Source organism: Anomaloglossus baeobatrachus, chromosome 5, assembly GCF_048569485.1.
Source record: "Anomaloglossus baeobatrachus isolate aAnoBae1 chromosome 5, aAnoBae1.hap1, whole genome shotgun sequence".
Taxonomy (NCBI): domain Eukaryota; kingdom Metazoa; phylum Chordata; class Amphibia; order Anura; family Aromobatidae; genus Anomaloglossus; species Anomaloglossus baeobatrachus.
Genome location: NC_134357.1, coordinates 71336119 through 71358773, shown reverse-complemented (window position 1 = coordinate 71358773; position 22655 = coordinate 71336119). Strand labels below are relative to the sequence as shown.

The following is a 22655-nucleotide window of genomic DNA, read 5'->3' as shown; positions in this document are numbered from 1 at the left end:
AGTGGCTGGAAGGAAAGCAGATCCGAATTCAGTCGGACAACTCCACAGCGGTGGCATACATCAACCACCAAGGCGGGACACGCAGTCGGCAAGCCTTCCAGGAAGTCCGGCGGATTCTGATGTGGGTGGAAGCCACGGCCTCCACCATATCCGCAGTTCACATCCCCGGCGTAGAAAACTGGGAAGCGGACTTCCTCAGTCGCCAGGGTATGGACGCAGGGGAATGGTCCCTTCACCCGGACGTGTTTCAGGAAATCTGTCGCCGCTGGGGAAGGCCGGACGTCGACCTAATGGCGTCCCGGCACAACAACAAGGTCCCAACTTTCATGGCACGGTCTCGCGATCACAGAGCTCTGGCGGCAGACGCCTTAGTACAAGATTGGTCGCAGTTCCAACTGCCCTATGTGTTTCCCCCTCTGGCACTCTTGCCCAGAGTGCTACGCAAGATCAGGTCCGATTGCCGCCGCGTCCTGCTCGTCGCCCCAGACTGGCCGAGAAGGTCGTGGTATCCGGATCTGTGGCATCTCACGGTCGGCCAACCGTGGGCGCTACCAGACCGGCCAGACTTACTGTCACAAGGGCCGTTTTTCCATCTGAATTCTGCGGCCCTGAACCTGACTGTGTGGCCATTGAGTCCTGGATACTAGCATCTTCAGGATTATCTCAAGGGGTCGTGGCCACCATGAGACAGGCTAGGAAGCCCACGTCTGCTAAGATTTACCACAGAACGTGGAAGATTTTCTTATCCTGGTGCTCGGCACAGGGAGTGTCCCCCTGGCCATTTGCATTGCCTACTTTTCTTTCCTTCCTGCAATCTGGTTTGGAAAAAGGCTTATCGCTCGGCTCCCTTAAAGGGCAAGTCTCAGCGCTATCGGTATTTTTTCAAAAGCGTCTAGCACGACTTCCTCAGGTACGCACGTTCCTGCAGGGGGTTTGTCACATCGTCCCTCCGTACAAACGGCCGTTAGATCCGTGGGATCTGAACAGGGTACTAGTTACTCTCCAGAAGCCGCCCTTCGAGCCCCTGAAAGATGTTTCACTTTCTCGGCTCTCACAGAAAGTGGCCTTTCTGGTAGCGGTCACGTCTCTTCGGAGGGTATCCGAGCTGGCAGCGCTTTCATCCAAAGCTCCCTTCCTGGTTTTTCACCAGGACAAGGTAGTGCTGCGCCCGATTCAGGAGTTTCTCCCTAAAGTGGTATCCTCTTTTCATCTCAATCAGGATATCTCCTTACCTTCCTTTTGTCCTCATCCAGTTCATAGGTATGAAAAGGATTTGCATTTGTTGGATCTCGTGAGAGCACTCAGAATCTACATTTCCCGCACGGCGCCCCTGCGCCGCTCGGATGCACTCTTTGTCCTTGTCGCTGGTAAGCGCAAAGGATCGCAGGCTTCCAAATCCACCCTGGCTCGATGGATCAAGGAACCGATTCTTGAAGCCTACCGTTCTGCTGGGCTTCCGGTTCCATCAGGGCTGAAGGCCCATTCTACCAGAGCCGTGGGTGCGTCCTGGGCATTACGACACCAGGCTACGGCTCAACAGGTGTGCCAGGCAGCTACCTGGTCGAGTCTGCACACTTTCACCAAACATTATCAGGTGCATACCTACGCTTCGGCGGACGCCAGCCTAGGTAGAAGAGTCCTGCAGGCGGCGGTTGCCTCCTCGTAGGAGAGAGCTGTTTTGCAGCTCTAACTTGAGGTATTACTTTACCCACCCAGGGACTGCTTTTGGACGTCCCAATCGTCTGGGTCTCCCAATGGAGCGCCGAAGAAGAAGGGAATTTTGTTACTTACCGTAAATTCCTTTTCTTCTAGCTCCAATTGGGAGACCCAGCACCCGCCCTGTTCCTTCGGGATTTTTGGTTTTTTTTGGGTACACATGTTGTTCATGTTGAAAGCTGCACCCTCCCGCCCCAGGGCTCTATAGAGATTGTACATTAACAGTGAGATGTCAGAGGAAGGGGCATACCAGACTGCTGTGTGCGTGACATTGTAGCCCAGCAATGATAATCACCAGGTGATTAAAGCCTTTAGGTTAACTAAACAGCACACAGCCTGGTAAGAGGCATAGTTGACCTTTCTTTTTTTCTTTTTTACCCCCCCCCCCCCCACAGCATATTGTCCTCAGATTACATAGCAAAAACCTGCTGACCGATTCCCTTTAAGCCTGAAGCCAGAAAATTATGCAAATTTTAGTGACCTATCTGTATCTGCCGATAGCGGTAAAGTAAATTTTCATTTTCCAGGCTTAGAACAGTTCAAATAGCATTCAAGATATTAAGAGGTTCTTAAGAGGTCTAGTAATAAACTTGACCCACAGGTTTGGGAAGATCCTAGAGGTTGTAAAACTAATGCACCGAGCATTACATATGCGATACATTTTAGTGTCAGTTGCCACTTCTTTTTTTTTTTTTTTTTGTGACCAGGTTTACATAAGAGGTCATGTTTTTTGCTGAGATGCTGAGGTCTTACAATGGGAACCAGTGTAATATATGAACGGTGGAGCCTGTGAGAAGGCAAAGCTGCTCTCCCCATATGCCCTAATCTCGCTATGAGAGCCACATTCAGCTGAGATACAGACGCAAGTCACATTCCATGCTGAGAAACACAACGTCACCTGTGTGCCTTTTTAAGTGTTATAATACCCCAAATGCCCACTAATAAAGCAGTAATACCCTGCAGTGCACTAATACCTCCAGTGCCACCTTATAAAGTAGTGATGCCAGAGTGCCATTTATGAGTGCCATTTTAAAAAGTAATAATCGCCCACGTCCCCCTTGTAAAGTACTTATATTTTAGGTGCCTCCCTATAAATGAGTAATTCTCCAAGTTTCCATTAGAAAGTCAAAATTAGTCCCCAAGACAGGTAATAGTGTCCCTCACAAAGTAATAATGCTTTTTAGTTCCTCCTTTAAAAAGTAGTAATGCCCCAAAAGTCAAGAACACCATGCTCACCTAAGATGTCTTTAAGATCCAGGCACAGGCAGAGCTATATGGACACGTCATCTTGCCGCCTGTAGAGAAACGCTGACATCCTATGTGTGCCACCATCCAGTAGTTCACAGGCTAAAAACCAGCAATCTCCAAAAATGAGGATGTGATAGAGCATGGAGCCCATTGTACTCTACCCTATTACAGGTCTACACATATATAGTGATATTCTGTGGACGGTGAAACAGTGGAGGGTGCCACTCACCGGAGCAGATGGCAATGAGCCTCACATCAGGGGTCCGCAAGACACATGTTATTATTATTATTATTATTATTTTATTATTATTATTATTATTATTATTTATTTATAGAGCACCATTAATTCCATGGTGCTGTACATGAGAAGGGGGTTACATACAAAATACGTATACAAGTTACAGTAGACAGACTAGTACAGAGGGAAGAGGACCCTGCCCTTGCGGGCTTACATTCTATAGGATTATGGGGAGGAGACAATAGGTGGGGTGTAGGTCAGGCGGCAGCTCCGCACGGTGGTCGGGCGGCAGCTCCGCACGGTGGTCGGGCGGCAGCTCCGCACGGTGGTCGGGCGGCAGCTCCGCACGGTGGTCGGGCGGCAGCGAGTTCATTGTAGATTGTAGGCATTTCGGAACAGGTGCGTTTTCAGGGTCCGTTTGAAGTTTGCAAGGGTAGGGGATAGTCTGACGTGTTGAGGCAGCGAGTTCCAGGAGACTGGGGATGTTCGGGAGAAGTCTTGGAGTCGGTTGTGTGAGGAGCGAATGAGAGAGGAGGAGAGGAGGAGATCTTGGGAGGACCGGAGGTGACGTGTTGGAGTGTAGTGGGAGAGTAGTTCGGAGATGTACGGAGGGGAAAGATTATGCACAGCTTTGTAGGTCAGTGTTAGAAGTTTGAATTGGATACGGTGGAAGATTGGAAGCCAGTGGAGGGACATGCAGAGAGGAGAAGCGGGGTGGTAGTGAGGCGAGAGGTGGATCAGTCGGGCAGCAGAGTTAAGGATGGACTGGAGAGGGGCAAGCGTGTTGGCAGGGAGGCCACAGAGGAGGATGTTACAGTAGTCGAGGCGGGAGATTATGAGGGCATGCACTAGCATTTTAGTTGATTGCAAATTGAGGAAAGGGCGGATTCTGGAAATATTTTTGAGTTGAAGACGACAGGAGGTGGTGAGGGATTGGATGTGTGGTATGAAGGATAAGGCAGAGTCAAAGGTCACTCCGAGGCAGCGAACTTTGGGTACTGGCGAGAGCGTGGTGTTATTTATTGTAATAGATAGATTAGGTGGAGAGTGTAGGTGAGACGGAGGAAAGATGATTAGTTCAGTTTTGGCCACATTGAGCTTTAGGAAGCGAGAGGAGAAGAAGGAGGATATAGCAGATAGACATTTCGGGATTTTGGACAGCAGAGATGTGGCATCTGGGCCAGAGAGGTAGATCTGGGTGTCGTCGGCATATAGGTGGTATTGGAAGCCATGGGACTTTATGAGTTGTCCCAGGCCAAATGTGTAGATAGAGAAAAGTAGGGGTCCTAGGACAGAGCCTTGAGGGACGCCAACAGAGAGATGGTGGGATGAAGAGGTTGTGTGGGAGTGGGAGACACTAAAAGTGCGATTTGAGAGGTATGAAGAGATCCAAGAGAGGGCGAGGTCTCTGACACCAAGGGAAGAGAGGGTCTGTAATAGGAGGGAGTGGTCAACGGTATCGAAGGCTGAGGACAGGTCTAGGAGTAGGAGTATAGAGAAGTGCTTGTTCGCTTTGGCAGTAAGCAAGTCATTTGTGATTTTAGTCAGGGCAGTTTCGGTGGAGTGATGTGGACGGAAGCCGGACTGTAGGTTGTCAAAGAGAGCGTTAGAGGAGAGGTGGGAGGAAAGTTCAGCATGGACATGCTGTTCCAGGAGTTTTGAGGCAAGTGGGAGTAGTGATATGGGGCGGTAGCTGGTAGTAGAGGTTGGATCGAGGGAAGGTTTCTTTAGGATAGGTGTGACTGTTGCATGTTTAAAGGCAGAGGGGAAGGTTCCAGTCGTTAAAGATAGGTTGAAGAGATGGGTTAAGGCTGGAATAAGGATGGTGGTGAGGTTGGGAAGGAGGTGGGATGGCATGGGGTCAAGTGCGCAGGTGGTGAGGTGCGCTTTTGAGAGCAGACGTGCAAGCTCTCCTTCGGTGATGGTGGGGAGGAAGTTTATGGGGGAGGGGCAGTGGTCAGCTACATGAAGGGGTTGTGGTGGCTGAGCAGAGAAGACTTGCCTTATTAGGTCGATTTTTTCTTGGAAATAGGTGGCAAAGTCTTCTGCAGAAATGAGGGAGGTTGGAGGGGGCAGTGGTGGGCGAAGGAGGGAGTTGAAAGTGTTGAATAACTGTTTGGGGTTGTGTGTTAGAGAGGATATGAGGTTTCTGAAGTAATCGTGTTTAGCGGAGGTGAGGACTGAACGAAATGTGTGAATTGCATTTTTGAATGTGGTGAAGTCTTCCTGGGAGTGCGTTTTCTTCCACCGCCGCTCTGCAGCCCTAGACACTTACAGACAGATTAATGTCTCTATATGCCCTAAGTTCGCTCTGTACCAGTCATATTAACTGGTTTTCCCACAAACTGTTCCTCACTTATTGACAGGATAGGTGATACACTTATGATTGGTGGGAGTGTGATCTCTGCAGCCCTAGGATCCCGTTTGGTGTGTACATGTATGACCACTACACCATTCACTTCTTTAGGTGGTGAGACCGATTGTGCACATGTGTGACCACCGCTGCCATAGACATTGAACAGATTGATGGTAATGCATGCGCACTACTACTTCAGCCCTCTAATCTCGAGAATGTGGGGCTCAGTCAGTGATGTAACTAGAGTTTGATGGGCCCCAGTGCAAAATTTGGACCTGGGCTCCCCATCCCCGCATGTCTGTCAGATGTATGTATACATTTAGTGTTTTTAAATCCTATAAAAACATATCAGTTGACCTCCGCATTATGTAGTAATGTCCCCCATCCTGTTCTAATGTACCCCATCATGGGCTCCTTGCTCATAAATATGTTTCCTATCCTGATCTATATGTTCCCCATTCTGGCCTTTGCTTGGTATATACTGTCCCCCTCCTGATAGATCTGTTCCTCTCCTGGGCCCCTCCTGGTATATACTATCCCATCCCTGGTAATGACCCACCCCATGCTAGTAAATATGTACCCCCATCCTGATATATACTATCCCCTCTCCTGGTATATATATGTTCCTCTCCTGTTCCCCTCCAGGTATATATATATATGTTCCTCAACTGCGTCCCTCCTGGTATATACTGTTGCACTCCTGGTATCTACTGTCAAACTCCTGGTATACTGTCCCCCTCCTGGTATATACTGTACTCACCAGCTCCCACGCCGCATGGCGTCCTCCTCCTATAGTTGGCCTGCAGTGGCCGGCAGCTTTCATTGCCGTCCGTGCTATGGCAGCGCATGATCTCATTGTTATGTGCCACCTCAGTCACGGGGACGCCAATGAAAGTCACTGACTTCTGTTTGCAGGTCTTACATTTCAGCTGGATGTGCAGCCTCGGACGCAGATCCAGCTGAAGCAAGGACTGAGACCGGCGAGCTCCCTGCGACTGCAATCGTTCCATCCCTGGTCCTTTTATTTTTTTCTTTATCGTTCCTATGGGAGACCCAGACATTGGGTGTATAGCTTCTGCCTCCAGAGGACACACAAAGTACTACACTAAAAAGTGTAGTTCCTCCCTCTGAGCCTATACACCCCCTGGAGAACCTGATCTAGCCAGTTCATTGCTTTGTGTTCAGGAGGCATACATCCACACATGCATTCTCATCTGATTTTTCATTTTTGGAAAGAGTTTGAAGAAAAGGGGGTCCAAGTCTGGACCCCCAGCATGTCCCTTCTCACCCCACTGTGTCGGCGGTGCTGTTAAGGTTGATTACAAGGCTGGAGCCTTACATGCCGCGCTCCTTCACCATCCCTCGGGCTCTGGCTTGAAGTGGGAGCCAGCACGGTTCTCCATGCTTTGCAGGAGACCGGTCTCCATCCGCAGCCCTTCAGGATCTGCTGGACGGAGCACTCATCCCCAGGGACCTGGAACCCTGCGTCTCAGCAAGCTAAGTACCTGAGACGTTTATATTCTGGGGGTCCCTGTACTTTATTTTGGTGGGAGAGTGTGCTGAGTGAGTTTTCTGACATTTCCGGCCGGTTCTCTGGCTGTCGCCTGAGAACTGCGCCGATGGTGCCTGCGCGCCGGCCGCACCGCTCAAATTTAGGTCCCGGCTTCGCCGGAGGCCTACTTTCGGTTTCACTGCCCTCGCATGTCAGTCATGCAGAGGGTCAGTGCGGCTCCACCCAGCGGCCGTTCTACACAGGGGAGAGACACTCCTCACTGGGTACATGTCTCCTCCCCTGTAAGTCTCTTTGGCCCTCCAGATCCCGCTCTCAGAGTTCGTCCCGCCCCCTCTCCTCACTCCAGCGCCATTTTATCAGCGTTTTCTCTGCGATCAGCACTGGCTGCAGCATCCCTGCTGAGGTGCTTGGGGGTCCGGGCTTTGGGATCTGGAGGGCACACAACACCGCTCCAGCGGTCTGGTAAGCCACAACCTCTGGTTGTGGGCCTCTGTATATACTCTCTGGGGGTCACTCTGGCAGAGCCCCCACTTCAGCAGCATGTCTCACACGAGGAGCAAGGCTCCAAAGCTATATTCAGTATGCACTGCATGTAAGCTCGTGCTGCCTGAACCGAGCACATATCCACATTGTGATGCCTGCTCTAACCTGACGATGCCGTAGCCTGGAATCGCACCCACAGTGGTCTCTCCGGCTGCTCCGGCTCCTGTGGCTGAACCCCCGGCTTGGGTAGAATCCCTATCTAGGTCCATCTCCCAGTCTTTTGCCGACTCCATGGGACAGCTGTCCCGGACTTTGCTGAACATGCATCAGCCCCCTTCACAGGGTGCCTCTGCTGCTAGGGCTCTCTCAGCGGAGCTCACAGAGGATTCTACATCTGGTCCCAGACCCCGTCCTCCTAAGAGGAGACGTAGGGCTCCCTCCCCTTCCTCGTCCCGCGGCTCTGTTTCAGAAGCTGACTCGCGGGACGAGGAGGATGCCTTTACAGTGGGCTCGGAGGCTACCTCCATTTGCCCCATTGATCTGTCCGAAAGTGACTCAGATGTTAGTGATTTGATTGCGTCCATTAATTCTGTACTGGACCTCAATCCGCCAGTATCAGAGGAGCAACCCTCTCTGGCAGAAAAGCACCAGGTTTACCTTTCCTAAGAGGACAAAGAGTGTGTTCTTTAACCACTCCATTTTTCAGGCCGCTGTGACCAAGCCCAGGGCCTGTCCTGACAAACGCTTCCCAAAGCGTGGTTCTGATGACCGTTTTCCCTTTCCACCTGAGGTGGTCAAGGAGTGGGCTCATTCCCCAAAGGTAGACCCCCCGGTGTCTAGACTCTCAGCCCGGACCGTTGTATCAGTGGCTGATGGCACCTCTCTTAAGGATTCCACTGACCGCCAGGTTGACCTTCTGGCCAAATCTGTATATGAGGCGGCAGGGGCCTCGTTCTCCCCATCTTTTGCAGCAGTGTGGGCTCTCAAAGCCATCTCTGCTTCTCTAGAGGAGATGCATTCCCTCGCCAGGGAATCTATGCCCGAAATGGTTACCTTTAACTTCCCAAGCTTCCGCTTTTTTTCATCCTATGCCATGTCTGCCATGCTGGAGGCTTCTCACCGCACTGCGGTGGCTTCGGCTAATTCCCTCGCTATCCGCAGGATCTTGTGGCTTCGAGAGTGGAAGGCAGATGCTTCTTCAAAGAAGTACCTTGCTGGGCTCCCTTTTGCTGGGTCCAGGCTATTCGGTGAACAACTGGATGAAATTATTAAGGAAGCTACTGGCGGGAAGAGTACTTCCATGCCACAAACCAAAACCAGGAAACCTGTCCAGGGTGGGAACCAGTCGAGGTTTCGTTCCTTTCGTTCCTCCAACTGGTCGTCCTCTAAGCCCTCGGCCTCGTCCACTAACTCAGCCAAGGACCAAAAATCCAACTGGCGCACAAAGGCGCGTCCACAGAAGACCGCAGGAGCTGCTGCCACTAAGGCAGCCTCCTCTTGACTATCTGTCCGCGCCAGCAACGTCCTTAGTCGGTGGCAGGCTCTCCCACTTTGGCGACGTGTGGTTTCAACACGTCTCCGATCAGTGGGTGCGGGATATAATCTCCCACGGCTACAGGATAGAATTCTCTTTCAGCCCGCCAAACAGATTTTTTCTGTCAACTCCCCCCTGTTCCAAGGCCACCGCCTTCTCTCAGGCCGTGGCATCCTTGCAGGCCAACGGAGTAATTGTACCGGTTCCCGCCCGGGAACGGTTCAGAGGTTTCTACTCAAATCTCTTCCTAGTCCCCAAAAAGGACTGTTCCTTCCGGCCCATCCTGGATCTCAAGCTTCTCAACAAGCATGTTCAGGTGCGGCATTTTCGCATGGAATCTCTGCGGTCAGTCATTGCCTCAATGACCCAAGGGGATTTCCTGGCATCCATCGACATCAGAGATGCCTATCTGCATGTGCCAATTGCAGTTTCTCACCAGCGTTGGCTACGTTTTGCAATCGGAGAGGAACATTTCCAATTCGTGGCTCTCTCCTTCGGGTTAGCCACAGCCCCTCGGGTATTCACCAAGGTCATGGCGGCAGTGATTGCGGTTCTGCATCTCCAGGGGTTGACAGTGATTCCTTACCTGGACGACCTTCTAGTCAAGGCTTCATCCAGCGCAGACTGTCAGCGGAGTGTCTCGCTCACTCTCGCCACTCTAGCCCAATTCGGGTGGCTGGTTAATCTGCCCAAATCCACTCTGACTCCGACCCAGAGGCTCCTACCTAGGGATGCAGTTCGAGACTCTGCCGGCACTTGTGAAGTTGCCCTTGATCAAACAGCAGCCCCTCCAACTGGCGGTGCGCTCTCTGCTGAGGCCCCGCCGTTATTCCATCAGGCACCTGATGCAGGTGCTGGGTCAGATGGTGGCGTCAATGGAGGCTGTTCCCTTTGCCCAGTTCCATCTGCGTCCTCTGCAGCTGGACATTCTCCGCTGTTGGGACAAGCAGCCTTCCTCCTTGCACAGGTTAGTGGCTCTGTCGCCACAGACCAGGAGCTCTCTTCAGTGGTGGCTTCGGCCCCTCTCTCTGTCTCAGGGACGCTCCTTCCTGGGTGGTCCTCACCACGGATGCCAGTCTATCCGGCTGGGGAGCGGTATGTCTCCACCACCGAGCACAGGGCACTTGGACTCCGTCCGAGTCAGCCCTCTCGATTAATGTGCTGGAAACCAGAACCGTGCTCCTGGCTCTCCTAGCTTTTCTCCACCTATTGGCGGGCAAGCACATCCGAGTCCAGTCAGACAACGCGACAGCGGTTGCCTACATCAATCACCAAGGCGGGACACGCAGCCGCCTAGCAATGTTGGAGGTACAACGCATCCTTCAATGGGTGGAGGACTCCATGTCCACCATATCCGCAGTCCACATCCCAGGCGTGGAAAACTGGGAGGCAGATTATCTCAGCCGTCAAACCGTGGACAGTGGCGAGTGGTCCCTGCATCCGGCAGTGTTTCAGTCAGTCTGCCGCAAGTGGGGCACTCCGGACGTGGACCTAATGGCATCCCGTCACCACAACAAGGTTCCGATTTACGTGGCTCGCTCCCACGATCCTTAGGCCTTCGCAGCGGACGCTCTGGTTCAAGACTGGTCCCAGTTTCGTCTGTCCTACGTGTTTCCCCCTCTAGCTCTCTTGCCCAGAGTCCTGCGCAAGATCAGAATGGAGGGCCGTCGGGTCATCCTCATTGCTCCGGACTGGCCCAGGCGAGCTTGGTACCCAGACCTGCTCCATCTGTCCGTAGAGGTTCCGTGGCATCCTCCGGACCGTCCAGACCTTCTCTCACAAGGTCCGTTTTTCCGCCAGAATTCTGTGGCTCTCAGATTGACGGCGTGGCTCTTGAGTCCTGGATCTTGACGGCTTCTGGTATTCCTCCTGAAGTCATTTCCACTATGACTCTGGCCCGGAAGTCTTCCTCGGCCAAAATCTATCACAGGACTTGGAAAATTTTCCTGTCCTGGTGTCGTTCTTCCAGCCATGCTCCTTGGCCTTTTTCCTTGCCGACCCTTCTGTCCTTTCTACAGTCCGGTCTGCAGCTGGGACTGTCCCTCAACTCTCTCAAGGGACCAGTCTCGGCTCTGTCAGTGCTGTTCCAGCGGCGTATCGCCCGGCTGGCTCAGGTCCGCACCTTCATACAGGGCGCGTCTCACATCATTCCGCCTTATCGGCGGCCCTTGGATCCCTGGGACCTCAATTTGGTCCTCACGGCCTTGCAGAAACCCCCCTTTGAGCCTCTTAGGGAGGTTTCTTTATTTCGTCTTTCACAGAAAGTGGTCTTTCTAGTGGCCATAACTTCCCTCAGGAGAGTCTCTGATTTGGCTGCGCTCTCTTCGGAGTCACCTTTTTTGGTTTTTCATCAAGACAAGGTGGTTCTCCGTCCGACTCCGGACTTTCTCCCTAAGGTGGTTTCTCCTTTCCACCTTAACCAGGACATTACCCTGCCTTCCTTTTGTCCGGCTCTTGTTCATCGCTTTGAAAAAGCGTTGCATACTCTGGATCTGGTGCGGGCGCTCCGGATCTATGTGTCTCGCACCCCTGCTCTTAGGCGGTGCACCTCTCTTTTTGTGCTAACCACAGGTCGGCGTAAGGGCCTCTCTGCTTCTAAGCCGTCCTTAGCCTGTTTGGATTAGGTCGACCATTTCGGATGCCTACCAGTGTTCTCAGGTGCCTCCCCCGCTGGGGATCAAGGCACACTCGACCAGAGCTGTCGGTGCCTCTTGGGCTTTCAGGCACCAGGCTACGGCTCAGCAAGTCTGTCAGGCTGCCACTTGGACTAGCCTGCATACCTTTTCAAAGCACTACCAAGTGCATGCTCATGCTTCGGCAGATGCGAGCTTGGGCAGACGCATCCTTCAGGCGGCTGTCGCCCATTTGTGAAGTTAGGCTCTGCCTACTTCTCAGTTTTTCTGTTTATTCCCACCCATGGACTGCTTTGAGACGTCCCAATGTCTGGGTCTCCCAAAGGAACGATAAAGAAAAAGAGAATATTGTTTACTTACCGTAAATTCTTTTTCTTATAGTTCCGTATTGGGAGACCCAGCACCCTCCCTGTTGCCTGTTGGCAGTTTCTTGTTCCGCGTGTTATCACCGGCTGTTGTCGTGGACAGAGTCTCCGGTTGTTCCGGTTCTTGCTCTGTTTTTACTTGTGGGTGGCTATTCTCCTTCAGCTTTTGCACTAAACTGGCTAGATCTGGTTCTCCAGGGGGTGTATATGCTCAGAGGGAGGAGCTACACTTTTTAGTGTAGTACTTTGTGTGTCCTCCGGAGGCAGAAGCTATACACCCAATGTCTGGGTCTCCCAATACGGAACTATAAGAAAAAGAATTTACGGTAAGTAAACAAAATTCTCTTTTTCTTCATCTCCTACAAGTTTTGATGTGAGGGTCTCCATGAGTTGATCAAGGAGGCGCAATGATATGTTAGTATATTAGGACCATTCTCTGGGCTCTACCTTCATCCATTTTTGTTTTCCCGTGCTCTTGCTGGAACACGCTTTAAAAGGAAAATAAAAGTGACTAATACCGGCTGGTGGAGGCCGTCTACATGTCTCGGCACCTCGTGCGCTGCGCGTTATCAGCTCTAACAATGTACCAGATATATTAATTGTAAGGAACACTCAGTCATTGGATTACTGCTCAGTTCCTCCCTGTCCCAACCAAAGTTCTGCGCTTTGTATAGTCTTTTTATCTATCATTGAGGAGTTAACACTTCTTTAACATGTCTTTGTGTTCATCTAATCTCTGCTGTTTAACCTTTGACATCTCCCTTATTATCCACGTCTGCCACCTTTTGCCAAATACCAAGAGGAGCTACATCACAGGAAACTTTAATCTCTGTCGGAGCACATTCTGCACCCGGCCTCTGCTCGCTCCTCATTTTCTTAATTTATCTATATTTGGCATTTACTAATAGTGAAATATTCTGTATTCGATGACAAAAAAAGTAAAATGGGGGGAAAAAATGTGCAAATTGTACAAAAATTTAAAAGGAGAAATTTCTAGAATATCTTTAGTACTGAATTAGGAAGATATTCTTTGTTAAAGGAAACTTTAACTAAATTTGAGCAAATGGTTATCAATATCAATAATTGTTTCTATAATAATGATCAAAATTTTACTAAAATTAGAATTCAAATTGTAAAAATTAGTGGAATTGACATCCTGTATACAAGACCCTCCTGCAAGCCCCCTCTGAAGGTGACTTATTGCGTGGGGTCTTGTATTTTGGGCCGTCTTGCTATGTACTGTAGACATTCTTGCCACACGACCGTCCACCCCCCCCTTCACACACTGAGATATCACAGACTATCAGCTGTCTAAAATATCTTCCTCCAGGTCTGATACCGTAAATGTGAGCGAACAGCCAGTCACTTGCAGAAATTCCTGTTAGTCCTTTAGTAAACTAGTAAGTGCTAAATGTGTCCTATACTATAATGTGGGGCTATTGCAGAGTTTTAGGGACTTGCACATACTTCCGTTCCTTGCCCTTATGTCCTCTGTGTGTCAGCCTAGCCTTCCACAGCTATTGTGACTTTTTTTTTTTTTTTTTTTTTCATTTTGTTTTTACTTTTTTGCTTCCACCTGCTTTGTCTTCACAGATATTATAAAAAGTTTGCCGTTCCGGACCTAGACCGATGCCAACTGGACCTAGACGAGAGCTCCCTACGTTTTGCCCACGCAAATAATACTTTAATTATAACTGTAAGTATCAACAAGTGCATAGATTAATCTGTGCTCTCAACTAGCAGTACTTGCACCCCAGGGCGTTCAGGCCATATTTCTAGTAGCTGTTTCCACTGTCTTAATCCTTTTTAGGCTGATTTCTACATCCATATGGACCACAGTGCAACAGACTGACCTTGGGTCTCTGGCCTAAACCATTTCTCCTAAAATATGCCCTAGTAGGGTCATTTTGTTTTGAGTGTGCATAAAATATAAGCCCAACTCCAAAAAATAAGCCTTAGTTGTGGTTCCATAAAGAAGTGTCCAAGCAGATAAAAATGTTAAATAATAGAGTAGGACTCATGATAAAAAAAAAAAAAAAAAAGCAAGCAGATCCTCCCTGCCCCCCCCCCAAAAAAAAATAGCATTCACTAGACCCCAAAAAATTACAGTTGCCAAGTGCGGATGGTGGATGGGCTCCCACACAGAGATCTCCATTATTGTCCAGCTGCATTACACTGCAATTGTCACAAACCGATCTAGTGATACTGTTTCTACTCACCAGAGGAAACCAACCGCTGTAGAACACAGGGGGACCTGACAGCGACACAGATTTGTGGAAATAATAAGACCTCCCCTAAAAATCAGCCTTGGCGCATCTTTCATAGCAAAAAATAATATAACACCCTGTCTCATTTTTGGGGAAACACAATATATAGTTATTTAGTACTGTGTAGAAAGAATATTGCAAACTAAGAATGCTTTTATAAATGGAAGCGTTACTAGTTTATTTTTATCAATAAAATGAAAATGCAAAAGAGAAATCTAAAACACATCCATATTACATGTGACTGCACTTTGCCTGCAAAACAGCATCAGTTCTCCTCGGTACACTTGCACGCAGTTGTTGAAGGGAGTCGGCAGAGAGGTTGTTCCAAACATCTTGGAGAACTAACCACTGATCTTCTGTGGATGAGGCTTGTCAAAATGCTTCTGCCTTGTCACGTCATCCCAGACTTGAATATGTTGAGATCATGACTCTGGGGGGGAACCCGTAGCATCACTTCCAGGTGTACTTGTTCGTCTTTATACTTCAGTTCTAAATTTACATTGGTTGTATGTTTAGGGTCATTGTCCTGCTGCATCTAGTCTGTCTGGATTATATAGAGGCAGAAGTATTTGCACAAGTTTCATACTTTGAAGATCAGTGGTTAGTTCTCCAAGATGTTTACAACAACCTCCTTCAAAAACTGCTGTGGGCAAGTGTACCTTCAATTGATGATTTCTTCATCGTTCCTTATGGGAGACCCAGACCATGAGTGTATAGCTACTGCCTCCGGAGGACACACAAAGTACTACACTCAAAACGTGTAGCTCCTCCCTCCGGGCTATATACACCCCCTGGATGACAATCTAACAAGTTCAATGCTTTGTGTTCAGGAGGTCACACACACACATGCATTTTCTGATTTTTAATTTTTAAGATTTTTGATTTCAAAGATATGGAAGAAAAGCGGGTCCAGTCTGGACTCCCGGCATGTCCCTTCTCACCCCACTGTGTCGGCGGTGCTGTTAAGGTTGACTTTACAAGGCTGGAGCCTTCACATGCCGCGAGCCATCACGGTCCTCTCTGCCTTGCAGGAGACCGGTCTCCATCCGCAGCCCTGTCAGGTTCCTGCCGGACGGAGCGTTTACCCCCTCCCCAGGGACTTGGCCCTGCGTCTCAAAAGCTAAGTATTGAGACGTTTTTCAGGGGTCCCGGGTACATTTATTGAGGGGAGAGTATGTTTTGTAACTCTGCTGTGTTTTCCGGCCGGTTCTCTAGGTTTTTCCTGAGAACCGCGCCGAGGGTGCCTGCTCGTCGGCCGCATGTAAAAATCTAGGCCCCGGCTTCATTCGCGGCCTAGTTTCGGTTTCAATCCCTCTGTATGTCAGTTTTTGCAGGGGAGCAGTGCGGCGCCGCCCACCGGCCGTTCAGCAGAGGGGAGGACACTCCTATCTGAGGAGATGTTTCCCTCCCCTGTATCTCTCCTTGGCCCTCCGGATTCCCGCTCTTGGGCTAATCCCCGCCCCCCCTCCTCTCTCCAGCGCCATTTTCTCAGCGTTCTCACACTGATCGGCGCTGGCTGCTGCAGCTGCTAGCATCCACTGGGGGTCTGAGCTGTGGAATCCGGAGGGCACACAAGAAGCGGTCTGGTAAGCCACAACCTCTGGTTGTGGGCTTTATTATACACTCTCAGGGGGTCATTCTATAGGAGTGTATTATTTACTGCAGAGCCTCCACCTCAGCAGCATGTCTCTCACTAGGAGCAAGTCTGCAAAGCTGTACGCTATATGCACTGCATGTAAGCTCATATTGCCTGAACCGAGCACATACCCACATTGTGATGCCTGCTCTAACATGGTGGTGCCTCAGCCTGGAGCCTCCTCAGGGGTCCCTCCGGCTGCTCCGGCCCCGGTGGCTGAACCCCCGGCTTGGGTAGCATCTTTTTCCAGTGCTATCTCCCAGTCTTTTGCCGACTCTATGGGACAGCTGTCCCGGACTCTGCTGACCATGCATCAGCCCCCTTCTCAGGGTGCCTCTGCTGCTCCGAGCTCTGCAGAGCTCTCAGAACATGTTTTAGGACCCCGTCCCCCTAAACGGAGACGCAGGGACCCTTCTCCTTCCTCGTCCCACGGCTCTGATTCACGAGCTGAGGTGCAGGGCGAGGAGGATACTTTTACTGTGGGCTCAGACGCTACCTCTATGTACCCCATTGACTTATCTGAGGGTGACGCGGATGTTAGTGACTTGATTGCATCCATTAACTCCGTACTGAACCTTAATCCACCAGCGTCAGAGGAACAGACCTCTCTGGTAGAGATTCACCAGTTTACCTCTCCTAAGAGAGCTAGGAGTACGTTTTTTAACCACTCCAGCTTTCAGGCCACTGTTACCAAGCCCAGGGCCTGTCCTGACAAACGCTTTCCAAAGCGTAGTTCTGATGACTGTTTTCCCTTTCCACCTGAGGTGGTTAAGGAGTGGGCTCAGTCCCCAAAGGTGGACCCTCCGGTGTCTAGAATCTCAGCCCGGACAGTCGTTTCTGTGGCCGATGGCACCTCTCTTAAGGATCCCACTGACCGCCAGGTTGACCTTCTGGCCAAATCTGTATATGAGGCGGCAGGAGCCTCGTTCTCCCCGTCTTTTGCAGCAGTGTGGGCTCTTAAGGCAGTCTCTGCCTCTCTGGCGGAGATACATTCCCTCGCCAGGGACTCTATACCCGAGATGGTTGCCTTAACTTCCCAGGCTTCGGCCTTTTCATCCTACGCCATGTCTGCCATTCTAGAGGCTTCTCACCGCACGGCGGTGGCTTCCGCTAATTCTCTCGCGATCCGCAGGATCTTGTGGCTTCGAGAGTGGAAAGCAGACTCTTCTTCTAAGAAGTACCTTGCTGGGCTCCCCTTTCCTGGGTCCCGGCTGTTCGGTGAACAACTGAATGAAATTATCAAGGAAGCTACTGGCGGGAAGAGTACTTCCTTGCCACAAATTAAAACCAGGAAACCTGTCCAGGGCAGGAACCAGTCGAGGTTTCGTTCCTTTCGTTCCTCTAACTGGTCATCCTCTAAGCCCTCAGCTTCGTCCACTACCTCAGCCAAGGATCGTAAACCGAACTGTCGCGCGAAGCCGCGTCCTCAGAAGAGCGGAGGAGCCGCTGCCGCCAAGGCAGCCTCCTCTTGACTATCTGGCCGAGCCAGCAACGTCCTTGGTCGGTGGCAGGCTCTCCCACTTTGGCGACGTGTGGTTTCAACACGTCTCCGATCAGTGGGTGCGGGATATCATCTCCCACGGCTACAGGATAGAATTTTCTTCCAGCCCGCCAAACAGATTTTTTCTGTCCGCTCCCCCCTGCTCCAAGGCCGCCGCATTCTCTCAGGCCGTGGCATCCTTGCAGGCCAACGGAATAATTGTACCGGTTCCCGCCCGGGAACGGTTCAGAGGTTTCTACTCAAACCTCTTCCTAGTCCCCAAGAAGGACGGTTCCTTCCGGCCATCCTGGATCTCAAGCTTCTCAACAAGCATGTTCAGGTGCGGCCCTTTCGCATGGAATCTCTGAGATCGGTCATTGCTTCAATGACCCAAGGAGATTTTCTAGCATCCATCGACATCAGAGATGCCTATCTGCATGTGCCTATTGCGGTTTCACACCAGCGTTGGCTACGTTTTGCAATCGGAGAGGAACATTTCCAATTCGTGCCTCTCCCCTTCGCGTTAGCCACGGCCCCTCGTGTTTTCACCAAGGTCATGGCAGCAGTGGTTGCGGTCCTGCATCTCCAGGGGTTGGCAGTGATTCCTTACCTGGACGACCTTCTTGTCAAGGCCTCATCCAGTGCAGACTGCCAGCGGAGTGTCTCGCAGAAACCCCCCTTTGAGCCTCTTAGGGAGGTTCCTTTGTTTAGACTTTCACAGAAAGTGGTTTTTCTAGTAGCCGTCACTTCTCTTCGGAGAGTCTCTGATTTGGCTGCGCTCTCTTCGGTGTCACCTTTCTTGGTGTTTCACCAAGACAAGGTGGTTCTCCGTCCGACTCCGGATTTTCTCCCTAAGGTGGTGTCTTCTTTCCACCTTAACCAGGACATTTCATTGCCTTCCCTTTGTCCGGCCCCTGTGCATCGCTTTGAGAAGGCGTTGCATACCTTGGATTTGGTGCGGGCGCTCCGAATCTATGTGTCACGCACCGCCGCTTTCAGGCGGTGCACCTCACTTTTTGTGCTAACCACGGGTCAGCGCAAGGGTCTCTTGGCTTCTAAGCCGACCCTAGCTCGTTGGATTAGGTCGGCCATCTCTGATGCCTACCAGTGTTCTCAGGTGCCTCCACCGCCGGGGATTAAGGCGCACTCGACCAGAGCTGTCGGTGCCTCCTGGGCTTTCAGGCACCAGGCTACGGCTCAACAGGTTTGTCAGGCTGCCACTTGGTCTAGTCTGCACACCTTTTCGAAGCACTACCAAGTGCATGCTCATGCTTCGGCAGATGCGAGCTTGGGCAGACGCATCCTTCAGGCGGCTGTCGCCCATTTGTGAAGTTAGGTTTTGCCTACTTCTCAGTTTTGTTTATTTCCCACCCATGGACTGCTTTGAGACGTCCCATGGTCTGGGTCTCCCATAAGGAACGATAAAGAAAAAGAGAATTTTGTTTACTTACCATAAATTCTTTTTCTTATAGTTCCGACATGGGAGACCCAGCACCCTCCCTGTTGCCTGTTGGCAGTTCTTGTTCCGTGTGTTTCACCGGCTGTTGTTGTAGACAGAGGTTCCGGTTTTTTCCGAGTTTTACTCTATCTCTACTTATGGGTGGATGTCCTCCTTCAGCTTTTGCACTGAACTGGTTAGATTGTCATCCAGGGGGTGTATATAGCCCGGAGGGAGGAGCTACACGTTTTGAGTGTAGTACTTTGTGTGTCCTCCGGAGGCAGTAGCTATACACCCATGGTCTGGGTCTCCCATGTCTGAACTATAAGAAAAAGAATTTACGGTAAGTAAACAAAATTCTCTTTTTCTTTGTCGCTCCATTGGGAGACCCAGACAATTGGGTGTATAGCTTCTGCCTCCGGAGGCCACACAAAGTATTACACTTAAAAGTGTAAACCCCTCCCCTCTGCCTATACACCCCCCCCCCCCCGTGCATCACGGGCTCCTCAGTTTTTATGCTTTGTGTTGAAGGAGGTACACATGCACGCAAGCTCCACAATTTAGTCAGCAGCAGCTGCTGACTATATCGGATGGAAGAAAAGAGGGCCCATAACAGGGCCCCCGGCATGCTCCCTTCTCACCCCACTCTGGTCGGCGGTGCTGTTAAGGTTGAGGTACCCATTGCGGGTACAAAGGCTGGAGCCACATGCTGTTTTCCTTCCCCATCCCTTAGGGGCTCTGGGTGAAGTGGGATCCTAACCGGTCACCATGCATGGGACCGTGCTCCCTCCGCAGCCCCTGGGGGAATCTGCTGGACAGGAGACCGGGTATCGTCAGGGACAGGGCCCTGCTCCTCTGAGGTACTCTGTGTCCCCTTGAGGACGGCGCATAGAGCGCCTGTGTAACGGACGCTGCAGCACCTGCCGGGTGTTTTGCATCGCCGGGACTACCGCGCCGGCCGTGCTTGTTTGCCGGCCGCGCTAATAAATTTAGCCCCGGCTTTTGCGGCCTAGTACCGCAAACTCCCGCCCCCGGGCCTGCCAGTCAGGGGTGAAGGCGGGACGCTAGACTACATGTCAGCGGTGAGGGCTGGAGCATACTGAGATATCCTCCTCCCCCCTCACTGAGCACTGCGGGGCACCAGATTCCCGCACTTTCTGAGGCACGCCCACGGCTCCCTCCTCCTCTCAGAACGCTGGCAGCCATTCCTATAAGCACTTCTGACGCTGGAGAACTTCAGAGGGAGACAACACCGAGCTCCACAGCTCTGGGAGGCCCAGGCAGGGAATCTGGTGGTCACACAACCGCTGAGGGCGGTCGGTAAGCCGCACCTGTTACTAGGTGCTGGCCCCCCTGGGTGCCGAAGTGTATATTTATATGCTTATATTGTATACATTTACTCTGTACGGCCGCACTATTTGCTTTTGGCTATATACCCTCTCTGATTGCTCTAAGAGGAGACAACAGCATGTCGTCCGCAAAAAGCAAGGGTGCCAAGGCACAGGCTTATTTTGCAACCTGTACCTCATGTGCGGCTATGCTACCTGCAGGTTCCACCTACCCTCATTGTGTGCAATGCTCGGCCCCTGTGACACTCACTCAGCCGGAGCCTCTGCCACTGGTGGGACCCTCGGCCCCGGTGGATCCACCTGCTGCCACTGTCCAGGTGACAGGGACAGAGTTTGCAGTATTCGCTGACAAACTTTCTGAGTCTATGGATAGATGGTCTGCTAAGATACTAGAGGCTTTGCAGTCCAGACCGGTAACACAGGCCCCGGGCACTGTTAAATCATTGCCCCCAGGCCCCTCTCGGTTGGAGCAGCAAAGTGCTCCTGGGGCGACTCATAGGTCCCACGGTGAGGACTCCGACACGGACCGCAGTCCCAGACCGGCTAAGCGGGCGCGCTGGGAGCTTCCCTCGACTTCATCACACTGCTCAGGGTCTCAGCATGAGGACTCTCTGGAGGATGAAGCGGAGGTGGCAGATCAGGGCTCTGAGCCTGACGCCGCGCTCAACCTTGATACACCTGAAGGGGACGCCATAGTAAACGACCTTATAGCGTCCATCAATCAGGTGTTAGAACTTTCTCCTCCAACTCCTCCGATTGAGGAGTCAGCTTCTCAGCAGGAGAAATTCCAATTTAGGTTTCCCAAACGTACACGGAGTGCTTTTCTTGATCACTCCAACTTCAGAGAGAGAGTCCAGAAACACCGAGCCTTTCCGGATAAGCGCTTTACTAAGCGCCTTAATGACACACGTTATCCCTTCCCCCCTTGACGTAGTCAAGGGTTGGGCTCAGTGTCCCAAGGTGGATCCTCCAGTCTCCAGACTGGCGGCTAGATCCATAGTTGCAGTGGCAGATGGTGCATCACTCAAGGATGCCACTGACAGGCAGATAGAGCTCCTGATGAAATCCATCTATGAAGCGATAGGCGCGTCTTTTGCTCCGGCATTCGCAGCCGTATGGGCACTCCAAGCTATCTCAGCTTGTCAGTCTGAGATTAATGCAGTCACACGTGCCTCTACTCCGCAGGTTGTGTCTTTAACCTCTCAGGCGTCGGCCTTTGCGTCCTACGCCATGAATGCTGTCCTGGACTCTGCGAGCCGTACGGCGGTAGCATCCGCCAATTCAGTGGCAGTCTGCAGGGCCATGTGGCTACGCGAATGGAAGGCAGACTCTGCTTCCAAAAAGTTCGTAACCGGTTTGCCATTTTCTGGCGAACGCCTGTTTGGCGAGCGATTGGATGAAATCATTAAACAATCCAAGGGAAAGGACTCGTCCTTACCCCAGTCCAAACCGAACAGACCTCAACAACGGAAGGTACAATCGAGGTTTCGGTCCTTTCGGCCCTCAGCCAGGTCTCAATTCTCCTCGTCCAACAGGCCACAGAAGGGTCAGAGGAACTCTGATTCATGGCGGTCTAAGTCACGTCCTAAAAAGAACACCGGAGGAACCGCTCCCAAAGCGGCCTCCTCATGACTTTCGGCCTCTCCAAGACGCATCCTCGGTCGGTGGCAGGCTCTCCCGCTTTTGCGACGCCTGGTTGCCACATGTCCAAGACCGATGGGTGAGAGACATTCTGTCTCACGGTTACAGGATAGAGTTCATCTCTCGTCCTCCGACTCGTTTCTTCAGAACATCTCCGCCCCCCGAGCGAGCCGATGCTCTTCTTCAGGCGGTGAGCACTCTGAAAGCAGAAGGAGTGGTTATCCCTGTTCCCCTTCAGCAATGGGGTCACGGTTTTTACTCCAACTTGTTTGTGGTGCCAAAAAAGGACGGATCTTTCCGTCCCGTTCTGGACCTCAAACTGCTCAACAGACACGTGAAAACCAGGCGGTTCCGGATGGAATCTCTCCGCTCCGTCATCGCCTCGATGTCCCAAGGAGACTTCCTTGCTTCAATCGACATCAGGGATGCTTATCTCCACGTGCCGATTGCACCAGAGCATCAGCGCTTCCTGCGTTTCGCCATCTGGGACGAACACCTTCAGTTCGTGGCACTGCCTTTCGGCCTGGCGACAGCCCCACGGGTCTTCACCAAGGTCATGGCAACAGTGGTAGCAGTCCTACACTCTCAGGGACACTCGGTGATCCCTTACTTAGACGATCTTCTTGTCAAGGCCCCCTCTCGGGTGGCATGCCAACACAGCCTGAACATTGCTCTGGAGACTCTCCAGAGATTCGGGTGGATCATCAATTTCCCAAAGTCAAAATTGACACCGGCCCAATCGCTGACATATCTCAGCA

General features: G+C 51.5%; 1 protein-coding gene across 1 annotated transcript in view; it reads left to right on the top strand.

Annotated features, from left to right (window-relative positions):
• Positions 1-22655, top strand: part of DPCD (deleted in primary ciliary dyskinesia homolog (mouse)) — a 79603-nt gene that overhangs the window by 49209 nt on the left and 7739 nt on the right. The window contains exon 5 of the mRNA XM_075348588.1: positions 13680-13782. Coding sequence (XP_075204703.1) covers positions 13680-13782 — 103 coding nt within the window. The remainder of the gene's footprint in view (positions 1-13679; positions 13783-22655) is intronic.